Genomic DNA, 13,460 nt, shown 5'->3' with positions numbered 1-13,460 from the left:
ATTCGGAGACTATACACAGTCGTAAAGAGACTGGCGAATAATTTTAATATTCAGTAAATCGAGTTGTGGTTACATGAACACCAGGATTTTAGTTTATAATAAAGCAACAGCAATGAGAGTGATTAACAATGACCACAACCGTGCACAGACCCGCTGTGTCCTTGAGCTGAGCTCTTGCTGTTAGCTGTGTTCAGGAGAGGAGTTGTTCGCTCCTGGTTCCTCACTGTTCAGTTCTGGTCACCATTCAACAAATAATGAATCATTCCAGGGCCACACAGAGCAAATCCTGGACAACAATCAGGCTTCTGCTGAGCAACAGTTTATCTTCATCTGTCCGCAGCGTTTGGCTTATCCTACTATTTTAACGTAACTCCAAATCGCCCGATTCTAAATGCCTTTTTTTTTTGCGTCGCACTCCAGAAATTTTCCCCTCAAATGAAAATGTGGTTGCACCCCAGATATACGGTCGGAGGCATCCCGATCCCCCAACCCTTCGAGTTCTCCATCACCACCCCTCCCCCAATGCCTCAACCGACAAAACCACACGCCTGGAGACAGACACGGACCTGTCAGCAACCACGGTGGGGGAGGGGGCGGACAGACCTGGAAGGACAGCGAGAAAGAGTCCCGGGCGGACTATTCTGTCCCGGTCTTGCCTGGGCAGAGTCAAAATTTGAGGCATGCTTTGATGGACTGGTTGTGTACGGAAGTGCATTCATGCGGAAGTGCATTCATGCGGAGTCCGGATCATTCGGCACTCGGTCAGAATTGGCGGCTGTCTCTGAATTAAATCCGGGTGTCTCGGTCCATGTGTTTGACATTTACTGACTATTGATTGCGGAGGCCATAGAGCGCTTATCCAGTCACTGCGGCTACTTTCAGAGCAGCAATCAGTGGCCAGATTGAAGGTGTTCCAAGAGCGGAGTGAGGATGGGAAGGGTCTGGAGGAGAGTCCTGCGGACTGGAAACATCCCTCTATTCTTCCCTCGCCACTAATTCTCCCACAGCTGCTGAATTGTTCCAACATTTTCTGATTCTGTGTGAGAGGGGACTGGCTGGATATCCCCTGTCTCCCCAGGCGTGTCTTTTTAATAGCTGCCATGTAAATCCTCGTCCTAAAATGTTTGATACTATTTGGAAACTTATCTCCCTCTCACTTCCCGAATCTGATGAATAACAACTGTTCCTACATGGTTTCCACACGTGTTTTTTTTTCGGACAAGTTTACCTTTAGCGTTTATCAGCGGGAGAAATCAGAAATGTCATTGGGAGAGAGTTCCATTCAAATGTTCGGCAGTTGATACTTTATTCTGAATAAAATGAAGGGAGATGAGTTGTTTTATCATTTAACGTCGCTGCAGCTTCAGACAGATCTCAGACAGTGTAAACTGATAGAAGGAGATGGGTTCTCGTCACAGTAACCAGCAGCCTGGGACACTTCCACTGGACTGCTTTCCAGAACAGGAGATCATTTCAGTGATGCAGTTATTGTTCATTCCCATTCCAGATATGGATTGTACAATGTTCTTGAAACTTGAAACAGAAGCTCTCCCCCTTCATGCTCTCGCCGTCAAAATAGAAAAGCTAAAATTCTAGGAGGGCTTTTGATAACGTTTTTTTTACCTGGCCTTCACATTTTACCTGTGCCCAGAGACCCTCAATAATGCTTGAGTGTTGTTTGCTAATCACTATTTAGACATTCTGGGATACATAGTTTCATTTCTGGTTGAAGTAATTTCAGAACGTTCATTCTCAACACGCTTCAGCGCCGAAAATCAAAAATAGAATTCCGTTTGATGTCTATCAGTTAGAAAGTCCTGGGTAAATAATTCGAAATGATATTGATTCAGGTCCGCCTGTTGGCCATTGTGAATTTCCCATCAACAGGCGGTAGGGAGCAGGAATACTCAGAATTTATTGAGATAAACCAGCAGTCGGTTCAATGTAAGTCCGGATGGGTAAGAGTGTTCCAGAGGAATCGCTCTAAGAATGAACACGGCTTCGGGAGAGAATAATAATTCACACCTATTGAACTTGATGAAACATCTTTAATTATAGAATTTCTTAATGCAGATGAAGGGGATTCAGCCCGTCGAGTCTCCCGGGCAGGCCATCGAATCCACGTCGCACCCCATGTTTTTACCTCTGTAATTCCCCTGAATCTTTAAATTAATGGGAAGCTCAGGGGAACCCGATTCAGAACTAATAATAGTAGAATCTAGTTAAGCGGATGTGAATACGTTTTGACAATAATTAGTGTTTTGTGATCTGTTGTTTTTCAGCCCACAGATTTTCAAAACTAGTATCCGGGGCTTTTCCATGTTCCGGCAGATTGGAGATCCATAGCCATACAGCTTCAAGCACAGTGTGTGACCGTGACTTGGATTGGAATGATGCCAGAGTGGTCTGTGCTGAGCTGCAGTGTGGAGTCGCCGTTTCCATTAGAAGTGGGGCTTATTTTGGAGAGGGCACTGGACTTATATGGAACAATAGATTTGAATGTAAAGGGAGCGAGACAAGCCTGATGGACTGCACCTTTGTTCCTGTAAATCGGTCCAGGTGCACCCACAGGAACGATGTCAGTGTGATCTGTTCCGGTGAGTACAGACTTGTGAAAATTAATTTAAAATGTTTTTAATATTTAAACAAAGGAGAGATTGCAGATCTACCTCTCTCTAACATGGACTTGTCCAACCAGGTCTTCATATTTCAAAGGATGCTCACTTTTTACAAATAGCAAATGTTTACATTTTTATTAACGTTCTCAAATTAGCAAATTATTGTTGTTGATTTAGTGCCCAGGCCAGGCATATATTTCTCTGAAACATTTGACATGACATTCTTTGTGGACCTGTCAGGTAGTCGTGTGTTGCCTCCCATGCCGTGATCCCACTGCATAGTCTGCAGCAGACTGTAAATCTGTTTGCATCTAAAGAGAATATTGGCACAGCAGAATAAATGAAGGGTTTTGCATTTCAATTATCTTTCATCAAACAAAATAATTGGATGAGTTCAGTAACAGCAATACAAGTTCATGTTTTACTTCTAGTGAAACATGTAAAATTGGACAAATGTATGTTGGAGATTTCAAAGCATGGAAAACGCGTCAATAATGCGCATTATTCCCAAAATAGTGCAATAGCTTTTCGAACGTCATTTAGTGGCTGAATTTCCTGGTGCGAGATGCTGTCTAATTTTGGAAGCGCATCTACCATTTTAGGCTCAGGTTATTGCTCCAGAGGATATTGTTTTATAGTTGCCTCATAATGCAATGCTTAAACACTGCAGTTTATTTCAAGCATATTATGGACCTTCTCTATAGGCACTATATTCTGCCAATAGCAAAATAACTTTTGCCTTCAGGATGGACTGCTCGCTTTGGGTTGAAGCACCTTCTTAAAAGCATCATATATGATGTTAATTCGTTCTAAATGATTGGTTGTGAATAGTGGGGAATGATTGTAGATGCGCATGCTATCAGAGTTCTCACCTTTACGCAAAAAAAAATGCTGGCATGCCTTTCTTTTAATTTCGATGTATAAATTATTTGTGTCTGTGTTTGTCCCTGAAACAGGAAAGCATGGGCTGAGATTGGTTGGTGGAAAGGACAGGTGCTCCGGCCGGGTGGAAGTGCCGCATGGAGAACACTTGGGGACGCTCTGTGATCTTTACTTTGATTTAGAAGACGCCAGTGTGGTCTGTGAGCATCTTCAGTGTGGAGTGGTAGAGAAAATCCTGAGAGGTGCAGCCTTTGGAAAGGGAAATGGGACAATATGGAAGGGAAACCTCAACTGCCGCGGGAACGAGTCCCGGTTGTGGGAGTGTCCGGTTTCATCCGTGGAAGAGTTTACCTGCTCACATGGAAATGACGTCAGTGTCATCTGCACGGGTGAGTCCCTAAATCAAGGTAATGGAAACACATGGCGCTGGGATTGAAGAGGATATTTCTACATTAGATCGCCGAATTGCTGGTCCATCCTCGAATTCCATAAACATATTATCACTCTGTCTATTAATGTATTTGCTTCAGATTCAGAGCAGCCACGCTGGCTGTTCAGCCTCCTGTCTGACTGTGCTCAGCAGCCTCTCATCACATCCTTCACCTCTGCACCGGGGGAGCTGCTCTGGTGAAAGATAATATTAATTTGATTTAATTTGCTGCACTGTAACCACTGTTCTCCATGCCTTTCTTCGCCTAGATGAAAACTGGCCACTGAGATTGATGAATGGGGGAAGTCGGTGTGATGGGCGAGTGGAGATTTACTACAACCACAGCTGGGGCAGAGTGCAGGACAGCCTCTGGGATCTGAATGACGCTAATGTGACTTGTAGACAGCTGGGCTGCGGCGAAGCGATAGCCGCCTATAACAATTCAAAGTACGGAGAGGGTGAAGGGCCAGTGTGGGTGAATGATGTCCGGTGTGAAGGAAAGGAATCGCATCTCCGGAACTGCAGCACATTCACATTGAACCTGCATCGCAGTGACAGCATCGGCGTAGGGGTTCTGTGCTCAGGTGAATAAACGGGTCACATTTTCCAGAATATTAAAGGGAAACATGTAATCTTGGTCAACTGCGAATATACTTCACTCCTTTTTCGGGAACATATAGCTGAGATATTTGACCCTGGCGCCCGGATACAGTAAAAAGTCTGACAACACCAGGTTTTAGTCCAACCGATTTATTTGATAATAAACTCACAAGCTTTCGGGTTAGTCCCTTCGTCAGGCGAATGGAGAGTGTTGTGGCCTCAGACAGAGCATATGAAGCACAGACAGTTTACAGATTAGAGATTAGAGATTTCTGAGGCCAGAACTCTCCATTCACCTGACGAAGGGACTAACCCGAAAGCTTGTGAGTCCATTATCAAATAAATCGGTTGGACTAAAACCTGTTGTTGTCAGACTTTTTACTGTGTTTACGCCAGTCCAACGCCGGCATACCCACATCATGACTACTATCGGCCCGGATACAGAACAGGACGTCACAAAAAAAACACATAGTTTAGAATATTATAACAGCAACAATTGAATAAAAAAAATAACAACTTGATAAACCTCGAAGTAATTTCCCTCAGTAAATTGAAACCAACACAAATAAAGACAGTTTCGGCAGTGGGAAATAATATGCTGATCAGTGTGGGGTGGGTTACAACATCAGAGCGAAGGGAACGAGGGGGTCATATATGAGAAGAAAATTCCAATCTAGTGTCCCAGTCGCCAAAACCATGAGTGTTAACTAAGTGTGAGGAAAGGTTTGCTCTGTGATCTGTCAGATGTGACGGAAATCCAAACTCTTTTGTGAATTAAATCAATCAACGCTGGTTCTCATGCTGGTGGAGGGTGGCCGGGGTAACTATGGTGAAGCGGTGGGCAGTGGTGGAGTGTATAAGTGCCGTTGAACATGACCATGATATATTGAAGCTAATTTATATTGATGGAAGAACAGCCAATGTGAATCAAATAGTTTCCTTATTAGCCACGAGTAAGGGTTACATCAACACAGCAATGGAGATACTATGACATTTGTTAAATTGCCAGTGTTAGTGATGCTATTGGTCAGCAAGGGGAAAGGGAAGGGGATTGGGGAGGCAGTGGGGTATGAGTGCGGGTCTGTGCGTGCGCTGGTCGCTGCTGGTGAGTTGGAATGTGCGCGGTTCATTTAGAAACATTTTGATTGCATTCATGTGTTTTGGAGCGGCCGCCATCAGGAGAGTTTTGAAATCTGCATTTTTTGAGAAAACAAGGAAGTGATGAACAGGTTAGCAGCAAATTCGCAGGAAAGGTCATTGGCTGAAAGGTCAAGTCGGTGCCAGATAGTTGCAGTATTTCTTATTTGTTCCAATATATATGGGCGAGCTAGCGAGATATCTGATGAAATATGCATGGCAAAATGAGATCGTGAAACACAAGCTATAACATTTTTTTGTCTAAACCATTCTGCGTGGAACAACTAATTACCACAGTGGCACAATTTCTGGTAAAGCAAAGCATGCAGCAATGAACAGGTCAGTTCCAATCCGAAAACCATGGGATTGTTTATTGTCAGAAATACGAATGTCTAGAAGATCCGTCGTCTCTAAAACTGTCATTTTACGGAAGAGTTTTTTTTTGAGCGGAGATTAATTTCTCTATGAACTGTTGTTAAATACAGGTTTTAATTAACTTCACGTGATGCAATAGTTTTAATTTAACAATGAGATGAGTATGCATTAGAAGTAAAACATGAAACTCCCATTTTCTTTCTAATAGAGCACATGCAGTTAAGGCTCTCTGGCGGTGGAAGCCGATGTGCGGGTCGATTGGAAATTTATCACAACTGGACCTGGGGCTCAGTTTGTGATGATTCCTGGAATCTGACAGACGCTGACGTGGTTTGCAAAGAACTGGGATGTGGACATGCATTGTGGATTCCTCTTCCTGCTTTGGCTGGACCTGACTCACAGCCAATTTGGTTGAATGAACTGGAATGCTCCGGGAGTGAATCATTTCTCTGGGAATGTCCCCATGCATTGTGGGGTAAACACGACTGTAGTCATAAAGAAGATGTGAAGATCATGTGCTCTGGTAACTGTCCCACTTTCTGCACTTATAACCGAAGCTTCATACATAAGATGTGATCGGCACAACTTGTGCGGTGGTGTTCTATGTTCTATGTTAAGATGTGTTGGTAAATTACGATAAAAAAAAAACACACTTTGGAAGGCTATTTGGCACAAAGACTCACTTTCTTATTCCGGACATAACTATCACTGAAGTCTTTGTTCCGTCCACTCCATTGCGTTCCCTTCTCTTTCTTTATCCCTCATTTACTTCCCATAGTCCAAGTGGGGAAATCAGTGAGGCAGTGAATCCCAGAATAGGAGTTTGTAGACTGTGGAAGAGTTGGTTTTCTGGTCCAGCTTGTGACAGAGCCTATGAGGGAGGAGGTAATTTTGGATTTGGTGATGTGCAATGAGACAGATTTGATTAGCGAACTTAGGGTGAAGGAACTCTTCGGGAGCAGTGACCACCACATGACAGAATTTACCCTGGAGTTTGAGAAGGAGCAGTTGGAATCTGATGTAACGGTATTACAATTAAATAAAGATAACTACAAATCCATAAGGGAGAATTTGGCCAGAGCTGATTGAGTCTGACACCCAAACGTTGCCATTGAAATTCAATGTTGCTTATTCTTGATTATATCGATCGATTTCAGATGTTTACAGAAAATATCATCTGGGTGTATATCATTTGTTTGACAGAGCACAAAGAGGTGCGTTTGGTGAACGGAAAGCATCGCTGTGAGGGCAGAGTGGAAGTGTTTTACAATGGGAGATGGGGAACAGTGTGCTCGGAACACCTGGATGGAAAAGAAGCAGCTGTAATCTGTGAACAGGCGAATTGTGGCCCAACCGTTTCCATTGACTATGGCTCTCGCCGATTTGGAGTGGGGTCCGGGCCTATTTGGCTGGATGATATCGAGTGTCTTTCGCAGGAGCTGACCCTTCGGCAGTGCCAGGCAGACCCGTGGGGTCAACACAACTGTACTCATTGGGAAGATGCAGGCATCGTGTGTTCAGGTAACACAATCAATCATTCTGCTTACAGGTGTGATTTGAAATATTGATGTAGCTCATGGAGTCAACATGTTTGTCTTATCAACAGAGCGAGGGACACCGAAGCAAGAGCAGGAAACTGTGAACAGCTGCAAGGGAGGATCAGGTGTTTTCCCAACTTTAATAAACCAGCTATCTGATTGTATTCTTCTCTTGTGCTACATCAAGGTTAATAATTTACTTATTATTTTTAACAACTCCAGGACAAAGTTTGCGCTTGGCTGGAGGTAACAACAGCTGTTCCGGGAGAGTGGAGATATGGTGTAATGGAGCCTGGGGCACGGTGTGTGATGATTCCTGGGATATGAACGATGCCAGTGTTGTCTGCAGACAGCTGGGCTGTGGCTCTGCTCTCGAGGCCACAGGAGGGGCCGCTTTTGGGCAGGGTAACGGTACTATCTGGCTGGATGAGGTGAAGTGCACCGGAAGTGAATTCTTTCTGTTTGACTGCCCTTCATCATTAGCTCAGCCTGACTGTGATCACAAGGAAGATGCCAGTGTGATTTGTTCCGGTAAGTGTCTCACTGAGTGGTGTTGTTTTTGACTGTGTGACGTTGTTGTCCCATTTTTGCTGAAGTTAATTTATGTTTTCAAATGTCTTTCTGACCAACAATGCAAATAATTGTCTCCCTTTTACCATATCTTCATCAGGTCCGGAATTATCTCCGACTGTTCCGCCCACACCTTCAGGTATGCCTCAGTAATAAATATCAATCACTATTACGGCTCATTTTACACTAGGATTAATAGTTGCCAGACATTTGTATTGCCTTTTTTGGTCAATTTCTACCGACAGTCTGAGTGTTAGATAATCATGTAGGTATTTAAAACATTGTGGACACTTTATCTCACAAGCTTCGTTGAATCTTTCATCAAGGATATGAAGATGAAAGCACCTCCATCCCTCTGGTGATCTGCATATCACTCGGTGTCCTGTTGATCTGTGAGTTCATCGCCCTTTTGGCAGTAATGCAGAGAAGATCATCAATAAAAGGTAAGGCCCGAATCATATCCCTGAACCCACGCTAAGTCATGGATGTTGCTTCAGACATCAGAGGGGCTTCTCTGACGATTTACATTGAATGACTTGAATACGTTTCAAAAACAAATTAACTGAGTATTGACCAGTAATTTATTTCAAGCCGCATGAGAAAGAGTAAAATATGACATACAAATGAGGGAGTTATCTACATTCATATTCCTGCTCCAGCCACCAGTGCATGGGATACGGAATTGGATTTTTTAATGCAACAAATTGAACTCTAATGACCTGCTCACTTCAGTATTAAAGGAGATGGCAGCAGATATAGTGCACTTGTTTTGTTATTTCATTGTTTCCGAGATTCTGGAAAGATATCAGTGGATTGGAAACACGCTGGTATGACACTTTTATTCAAAAAAAGACAGAGACACAAAAAAAGGCAAACTGTAGACCACTTATTTTGACCTCTATGTTGGGAAGTTGTTGCAGCAAGTCATTAAGCAGGAGATAACTGATCAATGGAAAACAAAGCGGAATTCTCCAGAGTCAGCACGATTTAACGATGGACAACTTGTGTCTGACAAACTTGCTCAAGTTTTTTGTTTTGAGGATTTAAACAGCGATGTGGGTGATGGACAAGTGTTAGATAACAAAGGTTGGGCACAGAATATTGTCTTCGATAGAGGATTGGGTGAGTGGGAGAAAGCATAGGATAGGGATAAAAGGTTCCTTCTCTGGATAGAGAGCAAAATGTAATCGGAGGGATAACACAGTGTTCAGTTTTCAACAGTTTACAACTGATATAACTGACCTGTGATTCGGGCCAGAGTGAAACACAACAAGATTTGCGGATGATCCAAAGATAATTGGGAAAGCAGGTCCTCAGGAGATTATCCAGTTTACAGATGGATATTGACAGGCGAGGACAAAGGGCCAGAAGGTCACAGATAGAGATAATATGGATACGTTTGTGGTCAAACATGCTCGCAGAGAGAAAAAAATAAAAGGGTAAATGATTATTGGACTGGGAAGCATATTCAAAGTCTGTCAATGCAGGGGGATCTGGGTGTACTTGTGCATGAATGACAGAACGTTAATGCACAAATGCAACATTTCGTAAGAACGACAATTTGAATATTGGCATTTACTGCAAAAGGACAGGAATTTAAATGCAAAGTAAATATCAGTCAGTGGATTCAAGAAAAGAAACAAGTATGTGTCTCAATGAAAGTTGGATAAAGCTCAAATGGAGCAGGCAGTTTGTGGATTTGTGACCAGGATAAGATCAGCCATGATGATATAGAACAGTGGAGCGGGGTCAAATGGCTGAATTGCCCAATCTCGCTCCTAATTCCCGTGTTCCAATGTGTTCATTAATTATTTAGCAAGTGACATTTTCTTCCCACTTACAACTGGTTGCAAACCAACACTGAGTTTTTTTTTGCTGTTTCAAGTTCTCTGACAGTACTCGACCCATTTTGAGACGTGATGGTATGATTTTCCACAATTATCAATGCCAATACTGCATCCCAGCAAAACTATCCCACTAATTTTACAGGATTCATGCCGGCGAATAGCGTCCCGCTCTCTGAGTCAGATGCTCCATGTTCAGTCCCAAGACTTTATAGGAACAAAGTGTCAGCGCTTCCTGTAAAATCCTTCCAAGGCAACAAGGCGGTCAGAAGGGGAGATATTTCTGTTCGGCCATGGTTGGTATGGAGTGGTGCCCCTCTGGCAATAGGTTACTGACCTGCTCCATGTTAAAACATGTAATGGCCATGGAATCTGATGAATGTCTGCCTTTTGCACCACTGGTTTTGAACAGATAAACAAAACTACTGCAAGTGTCTAAAATCGCACCGAGTTCTCTTGATTCCCATCTTATGCGCTGACTTTCACTGGTCTCCAAATGTCCCAGTGTTCCCTGTGATGGAGGCAGTGGCATCATCACTGGTTTCATGATGCAGAGAAACAAAGTAAATACTGCGGGACACTGGTGCGAATTTAACCTCTACATAGAATGAGGTATGAAATCAATACAAATTATGAACAGAAATATAGTTCTAGAAAGTAAGAATATGCTAATTGCCCCGATTTTCCTCCAACAGAACCTGCCGCGGGGAGCTGGGATCCTGTTATATATCAAGCCATATATGAAGAAATAGATGATATTCCTCCCGCCAAGCTATACACTCAGTCTCGTGGTTCAGGTTTGTGTGTTTTTTAGCCCAAGCTGCATGGAAAAATACTGCTTCACGTTTACCCCCTTTTAGTCATGGTCAAGAGAAGCATTAATCTCCCTGTCCTCATGTAGAAAGGAGACATTTTAAATGTCTTTATTTATCTTCAGAGGATTTGTGTGCTTAATAAATTACCAATACTCATTATTGTTCAAGAAAATGTTTGCCTTCTGTTTAAAAATAGAAAGCAGAGTAGCTATTTCCAATTCCCAACTGTTTTGCAACTTGCACATATCAAAGTCTCATGTAAGTCATATTAAGCAAAATATTTTATTGAATGTGTAAATACACTCAATACTTTATTGCTGCTGGCCACATACACAGCGCCTAATTACAAGACAGGTTAGTATTTTGGAAATTTCCTGGAATGCAATATTTTATTTTGTAAAATTGGTAGTTTTAAAGCCATTTTTGATAGAATCATAGATAAAATATTAATAGAACAAACAAAACAAAACAATTTCAAACTATTAAATATAAAGACACATCACCAATGCAAACAAGGACCAACAACAGGGGAAATGCGTTAGACTCGGCGGAGTAGTGAACTGAGTCAAATGAGATATGGAATCGGGGGTAAAAAATGATGTTATTTATTAAGATGGCAAAGGAGGACTATTATATTAGTGAAAAATGGAATGTTAACTTACATAACGAAATATTCAAAGAACAAAACAGCACGGGAAACAGGCCCTTTGGCCCAACGAGCTCATGCCGCCATCTTAACAATGTGTTTTTCCTCCTCCATCTTTGACCCATGTCTATGCTTATGGTACCCCTATTTCATTACTGCTGACGGCACGGCGACACAATACTGCCTCATATATAGAACATAGAACGTAGAACACTACAGCACAAACAGCCCCTTCGGCCCACGAGTTGCGCCGATCACATCACATCAACACCTACCAATCCATAGACCTATCTATAACCCCCAATCCCACTAAATCCCATATGCTCATCCATAAGTCTTTTAAAAGACCCCAGCGAGTTCGCCTCCAGCACCTGGGTTCACTTCCCGGCTTGAATCACAGTCTACGTCGAGTTTGCACCTTCCAGCAATGTCTGCGTCACTTTCCTTCAGATGTTCCGGTTTCCTCCCATAGTCCAAAGATGTACATATGTGTTTGATTGGCCATGCTAAATTACCTCTTAGTGGAGGTCAGAGGGATAAGTTGGTTCATATGTTTGGCTGCGGGGACAGAGCCTGGGTGAAATTATTGTCAGTGCAATCTCAGTGGGTCAAATGGCCTCCCTCTGCACTGTCGTGTGTCTATGATTCTATGGATTTTCATCTCTGAGGATGAAAGGCAGGGAGATAAAAGAACAGGGAAAAGTGATTCTGGATCATAAAAGACGGTCCACTGACCCAGATGCAATTGATTATTTTTTAATACATATTCCTCATTCTCTGACGTCTCACACATTACCTTTCCTAAGGGAGTGGACATTTCGGATCCAGAATTGACACTATTCTCCCCTGAATCTGGCTAAATTAGGGGTTCCATTCGGAGACACGCAGGGTATAATAGGTGTAGGGTGATGCGGCGGCGCGGGCTCGTTAGGCCGAAGGGCCTGTTTCCCGTGCTGGGTTGTTCTTTGTTCTTTGTTCTCTGTAGAATAACATCTTTTGTCCAGTAAGGTAGTGCTGGTTCTTCACTTTGGATCACTGCAGTCAGTCTGCTGACTGTTCTCCCAAATTGGTGCCATGATCAAATGCCAGGATATTTCCACAGAGGCGATGAACTTGTGATCTCTGCTCTGACTTTCTGAATCACTCTCTGCCATGATAACATCGCAATGGCTCCGTAACAAATTTGCCAACTAACCAATTATTTTGTGTTTACCAGTTTCTTCAAGCATTGACTCCTTCAATCAGATTGAATATTACACCAGTCACAGTTTGGGAGACACGGATCCTGGATCAGAATGTCCTGAAGTGGATTCCTCCTCTATTCAGGGTAGGTCGAAGTTCACATTCTACCATTTCCTTCCACGACTTTCCATTCTGTAATATCTAAAATAGCTTCAGAAATCTCCAAACGTGCACACCATGACGTGTACACCATGAAATGACAGTGCCAAGTCGCTCAGAGATTGCAGAATTATTTCAGTTATATAAAATTTGATTCTGAAACAAGGTTTTATCATCATTCAGAACAATTGGAATTACCATGTATCTCGCCAGAAGCCTGTCTTGGCTCTGAGTTGTGTACTGGTTTGTGGGATCGGCGTCTCATTAGAACGGTATAAATTTGAACTGAAATTGAAAAAAATATAAACACAATTTCGTCCAATATTTCTCATACTCTAATTCACTGGTCTCCACTCCACAATAGATCAATATCTCTTCCATAATTGCTGTGGAAATAGACATTTAAGGAGATCATTCTAACTGTCCTTCATTACTAATTAATTCCAATTCAAATACATTTCCTTCTCAGCTCCTGCTTTGACAGACTATGACGACGCTGAGACTGAAATCATTGACTCTCAGAGTGGGCACTTGCTGCTGAACCGGGACCCTGACGGTATCTTCACTTTGACAAGTTCCAGCGGAGATCTCAACACTCTGGGTGAGATTAAACTTTGATTGTTCCGTACCTTACACAGTCGCTCGGGATCAATACGTAATAAGT

At 42.7% G+C, this 13,460-nt stretch overlaps 1 protein-coding gene across 1 annotated transcript in view; it reads left to right on the top strand.

Moving 5' to 3' along the window:
* LOC145361219 (scavenger receptor cysteine-rich type 1 protein M130-like) overlaps nucleotides 1-13,460 on the top strand; it is a 237,407-nt gene that overhangs the window by 220,712 nt on the left and 3,235 nt on the right. Inside the window, exons 6-18 of the mRNA XM_080216856.1 lie at nucleotides 195-366; nucleotides 459-761; nucleotides 2,332-2,597; nucleotides 3,575-3,889; nucleotides 4,200-4,514; nucleotides 6,251-6,565; nucleotides 7,246-7,575; nucleotides 7,806-8,111; nucleotides 8,251-8,289; nucleotides 8,477-8,593; nucleotides 10,690-10,791; nucleotides 12,672-12,782; nucleotides 13,266-13,397. Of these exons, the coding sequence (XP_080072982.1) occupies nucleotides 195-366; nucleotides 459-761; nucleotides 2,332-2,597; nucleotides 3,575-3,889; nucleotides 4,200-4,514; nucleotides 6,251-6,565; nucleotides 7,246-7,575; nucleotides 7,806-8,111; nucleotides 8,251-8,289; nucleotides 8,477-8,593; nucleotides 10,690-10,791; nucleotides 12,672-12,782; nucleotides 13,266-13,397 (2,823 nt within the window). The remainder of the gene's footprint in view (nucleotides 1-194; nucleotides 367-458; nucleotides 762-2,331; nucleotides 2,598-3,574; nucleotides 3,890-4,199; nucleotides 4,515-6,250; nucleotides 6,566-7,245; nucleotides 7,576-7,805; nucleotides 8,112-8,250; nucleotides 8,290-8,476; nucleotides 8,594-10,689; nucleotides 10,792-12,671; nucleotides 12,783-13,265; nucleotides 13,398-13,460) is intronic.

Source organism: Carcharhinus amblyrhynchos, chromosome 34 (genome assembly GCF_965287045.1).
Source record: "Carcharhinus amblyrhynchos chromosome 34, sCarAmb.v2.hapA, whole genome shotgun sequence".
NCBI lineage: Eukaryota > Metazoa > Chordata > Chondrichthyes > Carcharhiniformes > Carcharhinidae > Carcharhinus > Carcharhinus amblyrhynchos.
Note: the sequence above shows the minus strand (reverse complement) of the source record. Positions and strands in the feature narration are given on the sequence as shown.